The 15,892-nt window shown below is 39.7% G+C and overlaps 1 protein-coding gene across 1 annotated transcript in view; it reads left to right on the top strand.

Annotated features, from left to right (window-relative positions):
• Positions 1-208: 208 nt before the first annotated feature.
• Positions 209-15,892, top strand: part of oprl1 (opiate receptor-like 1) — a gene marked incomplete at both ends in the record, with an annotated part of 37,349 nt that continues 21,665 nt past the window's right edge. Inside the window, one exon of the mRNA XM_079273826.1 lies at positions 209-402. Coding sequence (XP_079129952.1) covers positions 209-402 — 194 coding nt within the window. The remainder of the gene's footprint in view (positions 403-15,892) is intronic.

Here is a 15,892-nt window from a genome sequence, read left to right as displayed (position 1 = left end):
CTGCAGCAATGTGAGAAGTTAAACCACTTGATATCATGCAGTGTTAAGTTACTCTTTAATTTATACTCACAATTAAATGCTGGTTCAAATTTACAATAAAAAGTGAGTCATTATGGCCTCATTGTTTACACTAGCTTTATTATGACACTACATGTGACACCACACTGCTTCCTTCCACCAGGTGGGTTTAAAACGTCCTCGGTCAGAGATGGAGTACCCCGACGACTTCCTCCTTGCTGAGCTGGGCCACCTGCAGCTCTACAACGACTTCAATGGTACCTACTACAATGAGACCGAAGCCTTACTGCCAACAGGCGTGAAGGTCACCATCGTGGTCGTCTACATGATTGTCTGTGTCATCGGCCTGGTGGGAAACTTCCTGGTCATGTATGTCATCATAAGGTAAGGAGAAGATGAATTTCTACATGCGCAAAAATTAAACCTGTTTAAACCTGACACTAGCGTCCACAACATTCTTGAAACATTCGCCTGTTCAACAAGTTCATTCATTCATTCATTCATTCATCATGCACTCATATAAATGCGAGCACATACAATTTCAACACGCACGCTCACAAAAAAGGGTCGCATATGCAACCGTTTGAAGCCTTGCATTGCTTTAAAGGGACAGTGTGTCGGACTTTATGGCATCTAGCGGTGTGGTACCATAAAGCAACCAACTGAATCATCCCCCTTTTCTGTCTTTCTTCAATTATTCTAATAAAAGCAATTAAAGGCAGAGAAAACCCCAAAAATCTTTTAAAAAACGGTGGTGCAATACTGTGGACCCACTCTCTATATGAACGGCTCATTTTAACTTTACTGAACACAACGATACTTAGTTCCTGGTTATTATTCAATACAATATTCCGTTTTTTTGCTTATAGATCATCCTAAATCCGACACACTCGACCGTTAAGGTTTCAAAAGCCAAAACCATTGATTAAGAAAAAAACATTAGTTGCAGCATGAGAAGGTATCTGGCTCCTACAAAGTAAGTTTGCGACCACTCAAGGTGATCTTTTAAAACACACAAGCCACCCTCAGCATGTGTCTACCTGTTTGTGTATACACATGCCCTGTTGAGTAGATACGTGTCTTCTGTCTGTGTGTGTGTGTGTGTGTTTGCAAATATTCCCTGTGGATTTGATTTGAAAAAAGCGTAGGCGAACATCTGGATGTTGTTTGAGTCAGTGTATTTGTGTGCACTCATGGTTGGCCTGGTGGACAGCTGCTGTCTGCTCATGTATGTCATGTTAAACCAAAACACTATACACACTGAATAGGTGTGTACAGTGTGTGTGTGTGTGTGTGTGTGTGTCTTCTTTTCAAACTGGAGACTAATGGCGGCGTTATTTAGAAGCTGTCCATTTAATAGCTACGTGTGTTTTTGCTTGAGAAGCAGAAGCAAGCACTTGGACCTGAAGTGGAGAGAAAATAATTATATGTTAGAAATGTGAGCTAGTGTGTGTGTGTGTGTGTTTTTGTGTTAGAATGCTGTCTCCATATTACCTCCATCGTTGTAGATAATTACTATCCTTGTTAGACCTGTTCTCACTCTGACATCTACATGGAGTTCTGTAGATAGACGTATAAGCACACATAATGGGAATCACTCCTTCTGTCTCCACCTCTTTAGCATTCCCACCCACATATACTCACACACAACATTTCACTCACCGGGGCGACCTTAGCAGCGGCCGGGGTTTAACTCCAAACCGCAGCCTTTTGCTGCGTGTCATCCGCTCTCTCTTTCGCTCCCTCCATTTCTGTTATTTTACAGCTGCTTGCATTAAAGGCAATAAAAGCCCGAAAAAAGAATCTTCAAACCAGAAACAACACAAGCTAAATTGCATTAAAAAAAACCTCAGCATTGACACACTTCTGAAAACACACACACACACACACACACACACACACACACACACACACACACACACACACACAGGTATTTAGTCAACTGGCTTTCCTGCTTAACAATGACAGCTCTCAGCCATTGCCCACAGTGAAGATGGCTGCCCTCGACAACTTGCCCTTGTCAAGGGTGTCAGAAGGAAGCAGCTTCCTCATGTAAAGCAGGTGGAGGCGAAATAACAACATATCACTCAGCCTTCTCTGCATATTCTGCCAATTTAAATCTCAAATATTCACAAATGCTAGCGACTAGATTTGAGCTGTGCAAACTGTGTCCACCCTTTTGGTCAGAAGCTTTCTATCCATAAACAAAGTTTTTATAAAAAATGTCTGTGTATTGGCTGCCCAACACTTGATCTTGAAGTTGATCATGTTTTTTTTTCCTTGTGTATTGTTTTTCATTATGCTAACAAAAATGAAATGTATTTAAGATGGTTCAACACATATACCACGATATGAATCTGTAATTCAATGAGTAAAGCTGTGGATTGCTGACATCTGATTAGCACTGTATTAAAAACATGTAATTGAATCACAAACTTTAAAGCAAATATTAAATCTGAAGATATGTATGTACAATATGTATACATCACTCCCCAGGTAAGTGACACTGGTTTTCAGAGGCACCTTAATTAAAGAGCTTGACACCCTTTGATAATTATCTCTGACTCAGTGCAGGTCTGAGCATCAACAGAGAGCTCTGAATTTAAAGATATCCAATTATCACAAAGACTTAAAGAATGGGACTCAATGGGACTCAAGTATTCGGTATTAAAGTGATGGGTTGTGGGTAATTACCTTGGATGGACTTACATCTTATCCAGGAGGTATGTATTCAGGAGCCCAAGTGCCAAAACAGTAGACTGCCCAACCAACTCTCTTATTCATGTAGAGAGTCAGCAGAGAGAAAGAAAATGAGATGAAGTCAGCTTTCACTGTGCACCAGATGTGCCATTTGGACGCAGTTTTTATTCAGAAATAATCACAGCTAAGAAAAGTCTGAGTCATTCTTTTGAGGCAGATGGGAAGAGGTGACATTTAACCCACACAAACACAAGCCCACACACTCACAATCTACTACTACTGTGTGCACATAATAATTTTTCTTTTTACATAAATATTAGGGATGTAACGGTTCACAAAATCCACGGTTCGGTACGATACAGTGGAGCCACGGTTCGGTATGTTTCGGTACAGTTGAAAACTATAAATGCCAGAGAAATGTACTTGATTTTAAAATATATTTATTCATTAAAACTAACATCATAAAGTTATTCTTTGACTTTGAACAATGATGGAACTATACCTGAGTGACCCATCTTCTGGGGTGTCTTCTTAGCAACACATAAGCATGAAAAACAAAAACTGCTCCTTAATGTGATGTAGCATTGTTACTTACATCTTGCTTACATCTTGTATTGTTACTTACATCTTGCAAAAGAGATTTTTAATCTCAATGGGACTACCTGGTTAAATAAAGGTTTAAAAAAAATTAAATTTTATTTATTTTTTATTTTTTCCAAACGTATTTGGTTCGTCATGCGTACCGAACCGTGAGCCTCGTACTGAACGGTTCAATACGAATACGCGTACCGTTACACCCCTAATAAATAGGCAAAACTGGTTGGAGGGTACATTAGCTACTGCTAGCGTAACACCTCAGAATTGCATTGTGGATAATGTAGGCCCCAGGTGTTGACAAGGAACAGGAATGAGTGTAATAAAAAAAGGTGATATCCCTGCTGCAACCTTTTTTTGAACTGTTTTTTTTTTTATTTCTCTGCAATTCTTCACAGTTACAGCTGAGACAATAGTCACTCTTTAAGCCAGATGGAATTATGTGACATTCAACCCACAAAACAAATTCACACCGTAATTAATAAGTTACTGTAAAATGTCTCCCTCTTGGTGGAGCTATGGATGAGAGACCAAAAGACAGGCACAGGCTTGTGCTGTTCACATGTCAGGTGTGACAGAGCGAAGCAGGGACAGTGGGAGGCCGGCAATTTTAGAGAGCAGAACAAAGAGAAGTTTGGCAAAGACACGGAGGAACTCTGGGATTTGTCCAGTGGGTGGTTCACTTTGATATCGGGCCCCAAACAGAGATGGAGATGGATTGAAATGTGACTGAGACAGCTGAAGCCTAACGTTTAGCTTGTCTGAACTTTTGAAATCATTCTGTGGATTATGTCCCCAATCTTTTACACTGTACTAATGTGGAGAAGGGATGACTTCAGGGCCAGAATGGACTGGAGGAATAATAACAGCAGCCCGTAACTCTCAAGGTACATTTGTCTTGTGTGTGTTTTGACAGACTTGAAAATATCCAAACCATTAAACATTCATTGCTATTTCAACAAGGGATTCTAGCTCATCCATACAGCATCGTCAGCAGCTGTTTTGCATTTTCTCTCCATTCACTTTCTATCAGTGGGAATAATCTGAGTCAGAGGATCTTGTTGACTGTAAAATGACCTGAACGCCGTCCTCTGGCAGCAGCAGCTTTTTGATGCTTGGTAATACAGTTTAAACCAGGTCACTCGTTAAAAAAAAGAAAAATTAGAAAGGGGTTTTAGCAACGAAACTCAGTAAAACAAACAACAATTTGCAACCAATATATGCAAATGTAGACACACACACTGTGTGTAGCTCGAGTTTTTCGTCAGCAAAAAACTTGAAAATCAAAGTTAAGGTGTCTTTTGGAAGGGAAGAAGAAGAAAAAATTGCTATTCTTCATGGATCATCCATAAATCTTTGTTTAAATAGCAGGGTTGGTGACAGATGGTAACCAATTGGGGCTGACAGCAGCTGTCCAATCCAACTCTTCCTTGTAAACAATAACAAGCGACAAAAGGCACGGAGGAAAAGCAATCAAGCAGCATTAATTGAGGTTGCATGTCTGTAGAGAAACTTCTCTCACAGCATCTTTTTGCTTTTTGTTTTCCCAGACATGCCCTCGTGCTTTGACAGCGCTGCAAGCTTAGCGTGTTTCCCGTGTCGAGTGCTGTCAGAGGACAGTAGAGGAAGAAGAGTTTTAACTTCCAGCAGCAGAGCACCGCAGTGCAGCCGTGTTTTTGGCTCGTAGCAACAGCTAAGAGCAGGGATTTCTACAAGCATCTGTTTAGTGCTACAGGCCCAAAGAAAGAGCAGGTGGACCACAGGGAAAGATAAGCATCATGCTAAATTGAGCAGAGAGCAGCCTTGAGACAGAGAGAAGAGAGGATGGCAGGATGAAGCTGTGTCTACACGGAGCAGGGTTTCCTGGTTTTTTTTGAGAGGGAAAAAACTGCAGGGAAGAATTTTTGTAAGGGGCCTGTTTCCATAACAACAGACCGATCCACGTCGTACGTTTTAGGACATCGTCGGGCCTTAGCATCAGTTCTGAGTTGAGTTATCAGGGCTGATACTGAGGCCTAATGATGTCATCATTCCTTGGAGCAAAAAAACAAAAAAAAATCAGGCAGTTAAAAAAAAGGAACACAAATTGTGAAAATCTAAGGTGTCATCCAACTGAACCAACAGGCATTGGAACGAACAGGCTCAGAGGAATCTGCTGCTGCTGTAGACCATGTAAGGTGAATGATAGTTGGAGCACTTTCATGATGAAACACTTCTTGTTGAATAATCAGTACAAACGATGAGCAACTGCCTCAGCAAACATATGGGCCCATTGATAAAAAGCCAAACATAAACTAGTAAGTAAATTTACTCATTTATAGTTTTGCTAAACTTTGATTATAACACATTTTAGTTTTAATGAATAGTTGTATTTGCAACCCAGCCTAAACAAGTAATCAAAAAAGTAACGAGCAACTTTATTTTTTACAGCTCTGATCTTCTGGCCTGCTTCTTCTCCGTTCAAATGGTTGCTGTTAGACATGCTTTCTTAGATAAAACACTGAAATAACTCAAACCTGGCCATAACATAAATCTTCTTTATAGTATTGTTAAATTGTCAAGGAGATTTATTTAAATATTGCCTCCAAATTAAAGCTGTGGAGGAGTGTTTTGACAAGCATGATGTGCTTTTACAATTAAAAATGACATGAGAAGTGTCTAACTATGACAGCGCTCTGAATGGCTGAGTGTTGTGTGCATTCTTTTTCTGAGAGCTTTCATTTAGTGGGTTTGAGGACAAAATACAAATCAGGGGGACACTGGATGCCAAAAAGGTCTGTCAAGTCTATCATGTTTGATTCCTGCAAATAAATAAAAAGTGTGAATAAAAATACATTATTACAGAACACGTAATATCAATGCCATGTTGGTTCTTGACTGATCCGACTTTGGATTTTGAATGTGGTGAAGGGAGAACTAAGGATTGAAGAAAAGAAGAAGAATGAAGCAGGGATTGGAAAGAATACACAGAGAGGGAAGGGAAATAGGCACAGAAGAAGGATGTCAAGTAAATATGTATTGTCCCTGGAGAGCACTGGACAGCACACCAAAGGGCTCTATACTGATTGGCTAAGTTGTCAAAACAAAATCAGAATATTGCTGTTTTTTGTCATGAAAATATACAACCAAGTAGAATGTGCTACAAAGGAGGTAAACATACTGTCAACTGTATTTAGGAAAATAGATGGAGGATACAGAAGATGTCATTATGTAGAAGATCTGTCATTTTCTTCCTGGTTTGCTCATTATCAGAAAATAATAACATGAATTAATTCATGTTAACTCATTGTTTATATGCATGTCACCAAGGCCTTTAGTGTGTGTGTCTTGTATTCGCTGCTCTATGGTGTAAACAAAATAGAAAGGTATTTCCAAACTCAGCTGTTTGATTATAATCTTGGAAACATGACCAGACTTTCAGTAACAAAGTCAGTTTGTGTCAGATTTGACCATCTGCTGTGGAGCACATTCTTTCTCTCTCTTTTTCTTTTTTAGAATATTGTTTTAGCTTTTTTGCCTTTATTTGACAGTGATAGTCAGGGAAGGGGGAGAGAGCCTGTGATAATCTGATCTTTTTAGGTGAACAAATGTTACAATATTAACTTTCATGAACTGAAAACACACTGGTTGAAGATCTAAGACTCAAAAAATACATAACACCAAGACCAGACAACGCCGTGTTAGCAAACCTGTCAATCACAAGGGTGCCCGCCCTAATGTGTACCTTGCTTTATCAGCTATACTCAAAATTCAACAACAATTTACCAAATGAACATCATTCTGTATTGAAGAAGTATTGTCATTTTTCTCATAAACTTCCTTACAATTTCACTTATTTTTGCAATCGGAAAATTTACATCCTGCTGGAAAAATGCTGAAACAATAATTGTTTTAAACTGCTGCCTGGGAATGACACGTGTGTAGTGTAACTGGAGCTGCAATGTTGGAGGGTTGAAGCAGACGTTGAAGAAATAAAGGGATTAAGTCCGCTCAGGTGCTCTCTGGGTACGCATGAATATAAATAAAAAATGAGAGTAATTTAATGACACGGTCTGCGTTCCTCTATATTTATTTTTCGTATAAAATGTATTCCGACCTAAGGACAACCGTAGAAGCCTTAGTGAAACAAATCAAGCCTCCTCAGTTTGGTTATCATGCACCAGCTGTTGAGCCTTTTGGTAAGTGCAGACCAGGTTTTACTGCACGTGTTTAACCTATAAATGATTTGACGCGATATGACGCAGTGAGCTCTCCTCCTCTTACAGCCTCATTGATCACACGGTAACAGCTAGCAAGCAAAAACTAGCAGAAAGAGTTATAAATTGTGTACTTTCCTTCGGGCTGCTATCTGCTGGTTAACTGAAATATAATATATTGATGTAGATGGGAACAGAGGCAAAAATAGAGAGGTCAATAAACAGAGAGGAGAGACAAATAAAGGGCAAAGTGAAAAATAGATATGAGATGAAAGAGATAGGGTGCATCCAGTGTCACATTATCTGATATCCTCTCATATTTTTTTTATCTCTTCTATAGTTCCCTTTACTAAACAGAATATGTGTGTGTGTGTGTGTGTGCATGTGTGTATAATCTGCATTCACTGAGAGCCATTATGATCCTCCTGATGAAATCGGTTTATTCATTAGTTTGTTCCTTGATCCGTCGCACAGGCTTCTCTGCAACATCACTTCTTGATTCTTATCGAATTGGTAAATGCTGCTTCTGCACATGTACATGTCACTGACTGCTGATACACTTTCAGGTGTGGTTAAAAAAAATAATGACGAAATAAACAAGGGTACATCGTTTATTATTTAACATTTTGTATTCTTAGGGGTGAAAGTAGATGAAAGTTTGTGCTGGTAGTACCACCCTTACCTTCATCGCTTCATATCATTCCCCCCCCCCCTACCCCAGCTTCACGCATCCCTAAACACATGAATTAAACATTTTTAGATGCTTGTATTGTGTAGAAAGAAATAAGAAACACTGGTAGCACTTTATAATAACTACACACTATGAAGCATTAGTTAAGTATGAGTAAACACTTAATTCATCATTTATAAAGCATTGTTCCTACATTCATAATTCATTAGTATGCAGTTCATAACAACAGTTATAAAGGTTTCATTCTTGATTAATAAGCCCGTCTATTATGTGTTTCATTATTGTGTTTTCATACTTTATAAATGATGGATTCCCCATTTGTAAATGAAGTATTATATATTTTACAAACCAATTATTAAGGAGTTGTAGATGATTAATAAGATCATTTATAAAGTGTTAGTAAATGATTAATAACTTATTTAGATGTACATTATTCATGCATTTATATATATATAATGCTTAGGGACTATGTTAATATATGCTTTATAAACGCATATTAATACTGCAATTCATGATCAATTCATGAGTTATTAAGGTAGTTACTACTCGTTAGCAGTGGTGTAGTAACGAAGTAGAAATACTTCGTCACTGTACTTAAGTAGTTTTTTTAATAATTCAAAAGGGACATAGCTTGTTTGACCTGCTGTCTCTGTTGTTGGAATGACACTGAATGTCACGAAACATCATGATCTTATTGTATCATTTATTTTTTTCCCCATCTTACTTGGGAGATTTTTGTAAGAAACGATCGCCAAGAACCCCCAGCATTCGAGTCAGCTGAAGCAGAAGTTGATGTTTTTCAGTAAGCTAACGAAACTATTTTGGAAAAAGCAGCAGGCACATAAAAACCTGTTGGTTTGTGCTATAGGCACAAACACACTGACACTGGAACAACAATAAAGCCATTCATGCTAGGACGGCGCAGACAATGGTGCATTCATGTCCACCTTGGATGGTCTCATTTCCGAAGTTCGAAAGTCATTCTTCCAACTTTGGTGTGTTCATGTTCATGATGTTTTCTGGTTTGAAATGCGATCCTGACACGTTGTTGGATGTGGGTTTTGGTGAGCAGCTGCTGTCCCCTCTTCTCGGTACTGCATACCAACTCGTTTTCATAACAACTCTTAACATACTAACACTTGGTCGGGACCCGTGGAGTCACATTGACATGAGGTTGCCGGTCAAACTATGTTGACTATGTCCCCAGTAAACATTAACATTGCTAATTCATCATTTATTCAACATGTCAGGTCACTATGCACTTTACTCTCCCTGTGTATTCATACGGTCACACTCTGCCGCTATTCATTTTATCTGACTTTTTTGTTGATGTTATTACCAATGTTGTTCGACTTCTAGCCCATTAGTATTCAGGTCACCTGTCCTACACCTGTACTGTATGTCTTTGTTCTTTCGTGTATTGTACTATGCCTTACTGTCCAACCAATTGCTCCTTGGGAACAAAAATTTGAAAGTTGCAAGATGGGTTAATGTGTAAAGCCAGAGGGGTTGGATGAGGACTGCTGGCTGGTGTATGTCTGTGTGAATTCAGCAGCGATGCAGCATTCTGTACTTCTTGGAGCTCTGATCTTCTGGCCTGCCTCATCTCCATAGCAACAGCTACTGGGATACATGATTTCTTAGAAGACATGTCTAAATAATTCAAACCTGCGGCCATAGTATAAACCATAGTATTGTTAAACTATCTAGAAGACTCCAGTTTTTGTATGGCAGCCCAGTGTAATTATGTCCATATTTCAAAATTCCGCACCAAACTATTTAAATCCTCGAGGCAGCGTGCCCTTTATGTAACAATGCACAAAGTAAGTGTGAGTCAAACAGACTGCTGGCTAGATCATATGTGTGTTAGAAAGAAGAGCTGTCATCTCATATATGGGAATCTTTGACAGAGAGCGAGAGAGAGAGCGAGAGAGAGAGCGAGAGAGAGAGAGCGGTATATCTATTATGTTATATCTGCTAGTCCTTGACCCTGTGACTTGAAAACTCTGCAGCTAGATTGATGGAATGTGTGTGTCGTTGTGTGTACTTGAACATCGACCAGTTCTTTGTGAGGACCAATTAGACCTCGAGAGTGATAACTTATTTTGAACAGTGAGTCAATTCAGCCTGTACTCGCCTTCAGATGTATCTTTAGAGGCCTGTTTGAGGGTTCAGACTCGCTTTTAAGGTTCAGGTTAGAGTTAGGTTTTGGTCAGGGTAATGGTTGAGGTTGTTCTCACAAGTATATAAGTACAGGGTTTTGTGTGTGTGTGTGTGTGTGTGTGTGTCACAGGCTAATGACTGTGCCTTCCTCCATGATAATGACCACAGTGAATTATGAGGCCATTACTCTGCACTGCAAATTAATCTGTCGTACTGAGAACTGAGTGTCTGTGCGTGTGTGTAATAGACACCCCGATATAGCTGGTTGTCGCATAACTTCTGTATTTATGACACAGACACACTCATCTGCATATTTTCGGGGCATGCACACTCTTTAGCCCTCCCTGTAGCTCTTCCTTCTGACTTTCTCCCATTTGGCCCTCTCTCTTTATTCATAATTTAATTCCAATCCACTTCATTGTAGTTAATGTTCAAATTAACAGCCTCATCAAAGTGCCTACATACATAATATGGCCATTATATATACATTATTAAATCTTTGACACTTTGATGACATTGTGCAGGGTAAATTATTAAACACATGGAAAGAAATACGTTCTTATTGCATGCAAAACTACTTCAAAATTGTTGTGTGATTCATATGCCATTTATTGAGAGCGGGCTGGACAAGTTCTTTCTAAATTCTGGTCTTAACACTGAGTTGGCAGTCAGAGCCAGGCTTAGACCAGTCGGTGAAACCCGCTCCTCAACTCAAAAGAATAGCAACTCCTTCTAAAAACACTGGATATTCAGGACAGCTCTCACTCCTTCAAGGTTGTGCCATCAGGGCGACTGTGACTCAGAGGTAGAGCAGGGTTGTCCTTCAATCAGATGATCGGCAGTTCCACCCCCGGCTCCACTTGTCCAGTCAACGCGTGGCGAGATGTGGTATGAATGTTTAGTTAGAGTCCTGATGGACAGGTGGCACCTTGCATGGTAGCCCCTGCCAACGTCTGAGTGAATAGGTGGGAATAGGTGAATAATGACATTTAGTGTTAAAGCACTTTGAGTGATCGGAAGACCAGCAAAGCATTATACAAGTACAAGTCCATTTCCCATTTCCCTTGATAAACAGTGTCCTGCAGTCTGAAGTTATGTCTGAGGTGATTGGCAGGTACTCTAGATACTTGTGCAGCATGACTATGTAGTATGTACCCTGAAGAGTTAGTTCACTTTGTATTTAGGTGGATGTAATTGCATTGGTGCCAGAATAGGGTGGAAAAGGGTTAGTTGCCCCAGTTTATAGGAGTTAGGGTAATATAGTGGTCACGTCTAAGCCAGGTGGTACAGTCATAGAGGATTGCCGATAAAGTCTAACATGTGGGACCATTTTCTAATCATAATCAACTGCTGTGTAATTTAAATAAAGTCCAAGTGACCTGATGCAGCCGTTTTTACAGAGAAGGTCTTGCAGATTTGGCCAAAGCAAGATAGTGCAAATTCGAAAGTATATAGTTGGGCATCTCAATCACATTCTGTGTCCTGTGGCTCCTTTTTCTTATTTTAGTGAGCTCCTGAAAGCACCAGGCACTTAATGATTGTCCCATTTATCCTTAACTGTCACTTGATGATGAATGATTATAAAATGAGATTGACTTTAACACCAACTGTAGAAAAAAAGTATCACCTGAGCAATGAAGATGACAATCAGTCAACGTCCTTGTTGGCCCCATAAGAAAAACCAGCAGATTCCATGACACTTGTGTCATTGAGAACGTATGATCAGACCTCTCCCTCATTGCTTTGTCACTCAGACGATTACCATTTAGCTTTAATTACATCCTCTCACTGAATATGTTGTCGTCTTTTCTTTTCCCAGCAAGGTATGGGCGTGTCTGTGAGTTCGGTTTTGAACGTCATCTTGCTGTATTGAAATGTCATAAAAGTCTCCCATTAAATAAGACATCTGCTCGTCCTCAGTGAGGGTGCAGTTAATGAGAATCAAACTATAGCTGTGATACTAATGAGGAGCCAGCTGTGATGAGAAGTACAGTGCTTTATATTCATCTTCAATTGCCTTTTTCCCCCTCTTGTGCATGATAGTTAAGTTTTATGATGATCATATGTTCTGAAATCAAGTCCTTTGATTAAATTCAAAGTGAAAACATTAGCCTAAATGGCTTACTATTTATCAATTATTCTGGAAATATATTTCATTAATATCTGTCCGATTTATCTGTCGTCTTGGTCTCTCCAACATGACTTCAGTGAAGGGGGGAGGATTCGTTTCTTGATTCTTTGAGTCTACCCCTGACCCTCTCTCTGCCTCTCCTCTCTCACCATCTGTTTCTCTCTGGCTGGTTTAGCAGTATAATATAATGAGTTTGGGTCCATTACCTGAATCTGTGTTAAGGTGAATTTCGACTTTACATTTGACTAAAGTGGTTTAACACAGTCAGGCAGTGTACGAGAACCAATTTTTTACCAGGATTTTTATCTAGTCAAAATGGTTGTTGTGATCAAGCTGTGTGCTGTTTTACCATATTAAAATAAAAAATAAATTTCTGAAAATATCAACAGTTTTGATGACAAAAGTGACCGGCATAGACTAAATGTACATCATGAAATTCCTCAGTTGTCGAGCCTTAAGGCACGGCCACTACCCGGTGGATGCTCAGCATAGAAATAGAATGAGTAAGTCCACCACTAGGGTTAGTTTGAAAGTGAAAAAATAAAATACCAGTCTCACTAATTGAATAATTGTCCCATATAATCAGCTCTTTGAACAGTTAAAACATTATTAATAAAAGCATAAATCTAATAATAAAAAACGCTTTTTTTTCAGGATGAGGTTAAGCTTATTCCAAATATTGTGAATTTACAGAAACTATGCATACACTGTTGCTTTAAATCACACAAAACGTGTCTGGTACATGTGCTCTGCACCCGTTTGTATTACTACCTTGCCTATTCTCTCTCTCAAATAAATGTGCAGCTGATTGCTTGTTAAGACCCGATCAGAGGACCTGTGACATATTAGAGTGAAGACAAGATGAAGAAAACAGGGAAAGAGAGATCAGATGGCGGATATGAAAATGAGGAGAGGCTTCTTCAAACCCTCATTAGCCATTTTTATACTTTGATCTTCATTGTCGTCTTCATTTTCCATCTCTGCAGTTCTCCGTCTCTTCTCTTTGTTGTCTGCCATTCTTTCTTTCACTGCATGTAAGTTAATAACTGTGGACTACAGAAATAACAAGGGCTTTCTCCCAATGTTGTACATTTAACCGCCATTACACAGTTCATTTATGTGTGTAATATGTATCAGCATAAATACCATCAGAGGAGATGAATTCGATTTCAGAACAGACTTTGGGGAAAAAAAGCAGATGTCTGCATTTGGCCAGAAACAATTGTTTCACCAGGTATATATGACAGAGCAACGTGTGGTTTTGGCAGCGACGTCACCCCGGCAATAGATTGGACTCGGCTGGGAGGTTGATTTCTCACAGACACACAGGACACGGTCGTGGTGGGGTTACGTCTTGTGCAATCATCCCTGCTCTGTGCGACTGGGAGCCATTCCCCTTAATGAGGGCCTCACGTGGTGAAACCGAGTCAAACCATACAGCGTCATCACGCCACCACTTCTCCCCTTGATCTTGCCTTTTACCAGCAAGCTTCTGGACACTCCTTGATTTCAAACAATAGACAGAAGGTTGATGTTGGACCAGGGATTGCTGCATTTGCCTTGTAGTATTATTTTAATATAATGTTATGTTAATCATATCTTATTGCTTATTACAAGGGATGCAGTATCCCACTTTTTCAGCCCCAATACCGATACCTGGGCTCCGATACCAGGCCGATACAGAGTACCAGTCCTTGGTTCTGGCTCAACTCTTTTCAGAATGGCAGCCAGGTCACAAATGTTCTCATTTTAAAGCTAAGCCGTACACTAAAATGTGGGTCTGAAAACATTTGAGGTGAGAAATAGGCCATGCAGTAACAGGATATCCCTTCATTCTTATTTGAGCCTGCTCTGCCTTGGATAGTCGGACCTAATTTGTAAAAAGTTGAGGTCAAGTGGTGACTTTGCAACTTACGGCGAATGGTCTGTCAACTTGCCGTGTTGTATCCAGCGTGCAACTCATAGCAGGCGTTCTTGCTCTACAAAGAAAATGAATAGGATCCTTCAATTTTACATACGACAATATGTGAATTTGACATCTGCATTTGAATCATCCTAATAAGCATTTCGGTGCAGTGGGCTGCTGTGAAGCAAGCACATTTTGGGTTTAATGTCCTGGTCCCGACCTTGTGATTAAATGACGACCAGCTCTAGCTCCTGAGCCACAGCCGCCTCAATTTTATTGTTAATTTCTTAAAATTTTGATTGGACCTCACATAGAGCAGCGATCCACATTAGAGTTTACGGGACATTTGATTGAAAGTAAGCTTTTTGTGCACGTTGCAATTGTTTCATTTTAATTATGTAGCAATTTTGATGTTAAAAAAATGAATGCACGAAGGGAACAGAAAGACAACAGGGTTATGGAGACTGGGCTTTTTCTAAAGGAAATGTGCGCGAGGGCTGTAAGCTGTTAAAATATCTTAGTGCCAACTACAAGTAAAATAGTATCAAATACTCCAGACTTATTAAGCAAAGAAAAAACGATCTTGAAGTCCAGAGCTGAACTGAGAGGAGCGAGAAGAGAGAGACAGATGGATCACTGGTTTAATTGGGTACTTGTTGATGTAAACGGGCGAGCTAAAGACAGAGACGGGTCTGCCTCCCCTGGACCAGGGGCCAGGTTGATCGACCGCCAAGCTTCTCATGCTTGTAAAACTGCTGGAAATTGAAACTTAGTGTCAATTCCCGGCAGTTCCCGGGAGTTTTCTGTGCTGCTCATAAATTCCTGTGAACAGCCATTTACTTGAACTTCTACGGCAATTTACAGTCCCACTCACTGACGAAAGTCTCACTTTTCTTGCATTGTTGGTCTCTCCCACTGCTGCTCAAGGATGTAATTAGATGGCCTTTGTATCCATGGAGACACAGAGCACCATCAAAACCTATCCAGACTAATCGCACACATGATTACACCTGTGCCCTCAGAACAATAGTGTGGTGATAGGTACGATGATGGCTTAGAGGGAATGTAGACTCAGAGAGGAGATAACTGGGGATATTTCAGTTTGGACAAAGACAGGTCTGCTTGTTGTACAAAAACAAAAATGATCCCAGTAGAATCAACTGCTTTTTGTATTTTTCTTTTGTGCTTTCTACAGCCCACTGTAAATGTCCAGCCAATTCAAGCACATAGAGAATACAATACATTAGCTGATGGACAAATGTTTAGTTGTTCCGACTTGAGGGGTTGTTCACATTCATTTTCTCAGTTGGGAACTGATTTGTTTCGATTATTTCGACACCACTTGAATGCAGCACAAAGCCAAGCAAAGATGTTTACACTGAGCTGAAATTAAACAAGTGCACATACATTGGGTATATAAAATATTCAGTTTCTTTCTTTGTACCAAGGCAATGGTAGGTGAAACACTGACACAAATTGCAGATCTTAAATCA

The sequence above is a fragment of the Melanostigma gelatinosum genome (genome assembly GCF_949748355.1).
Source record: "Melanostigma gelatinosum genome assembly, chromosome: 8".
In the NCBI taxonomy this organism is placed as follows: Eukaryota; Metazoa; Chordata; class Actinopteri; order Perciformes; family Zoarcidae; genus Melanostigma; species Melanostigma gelatinosum.
The sequence above is the reverse complement of the archived record's forward strand: the minus strand, read 5'-3'. Positions and strand labels throughout refer to the sequence as shown.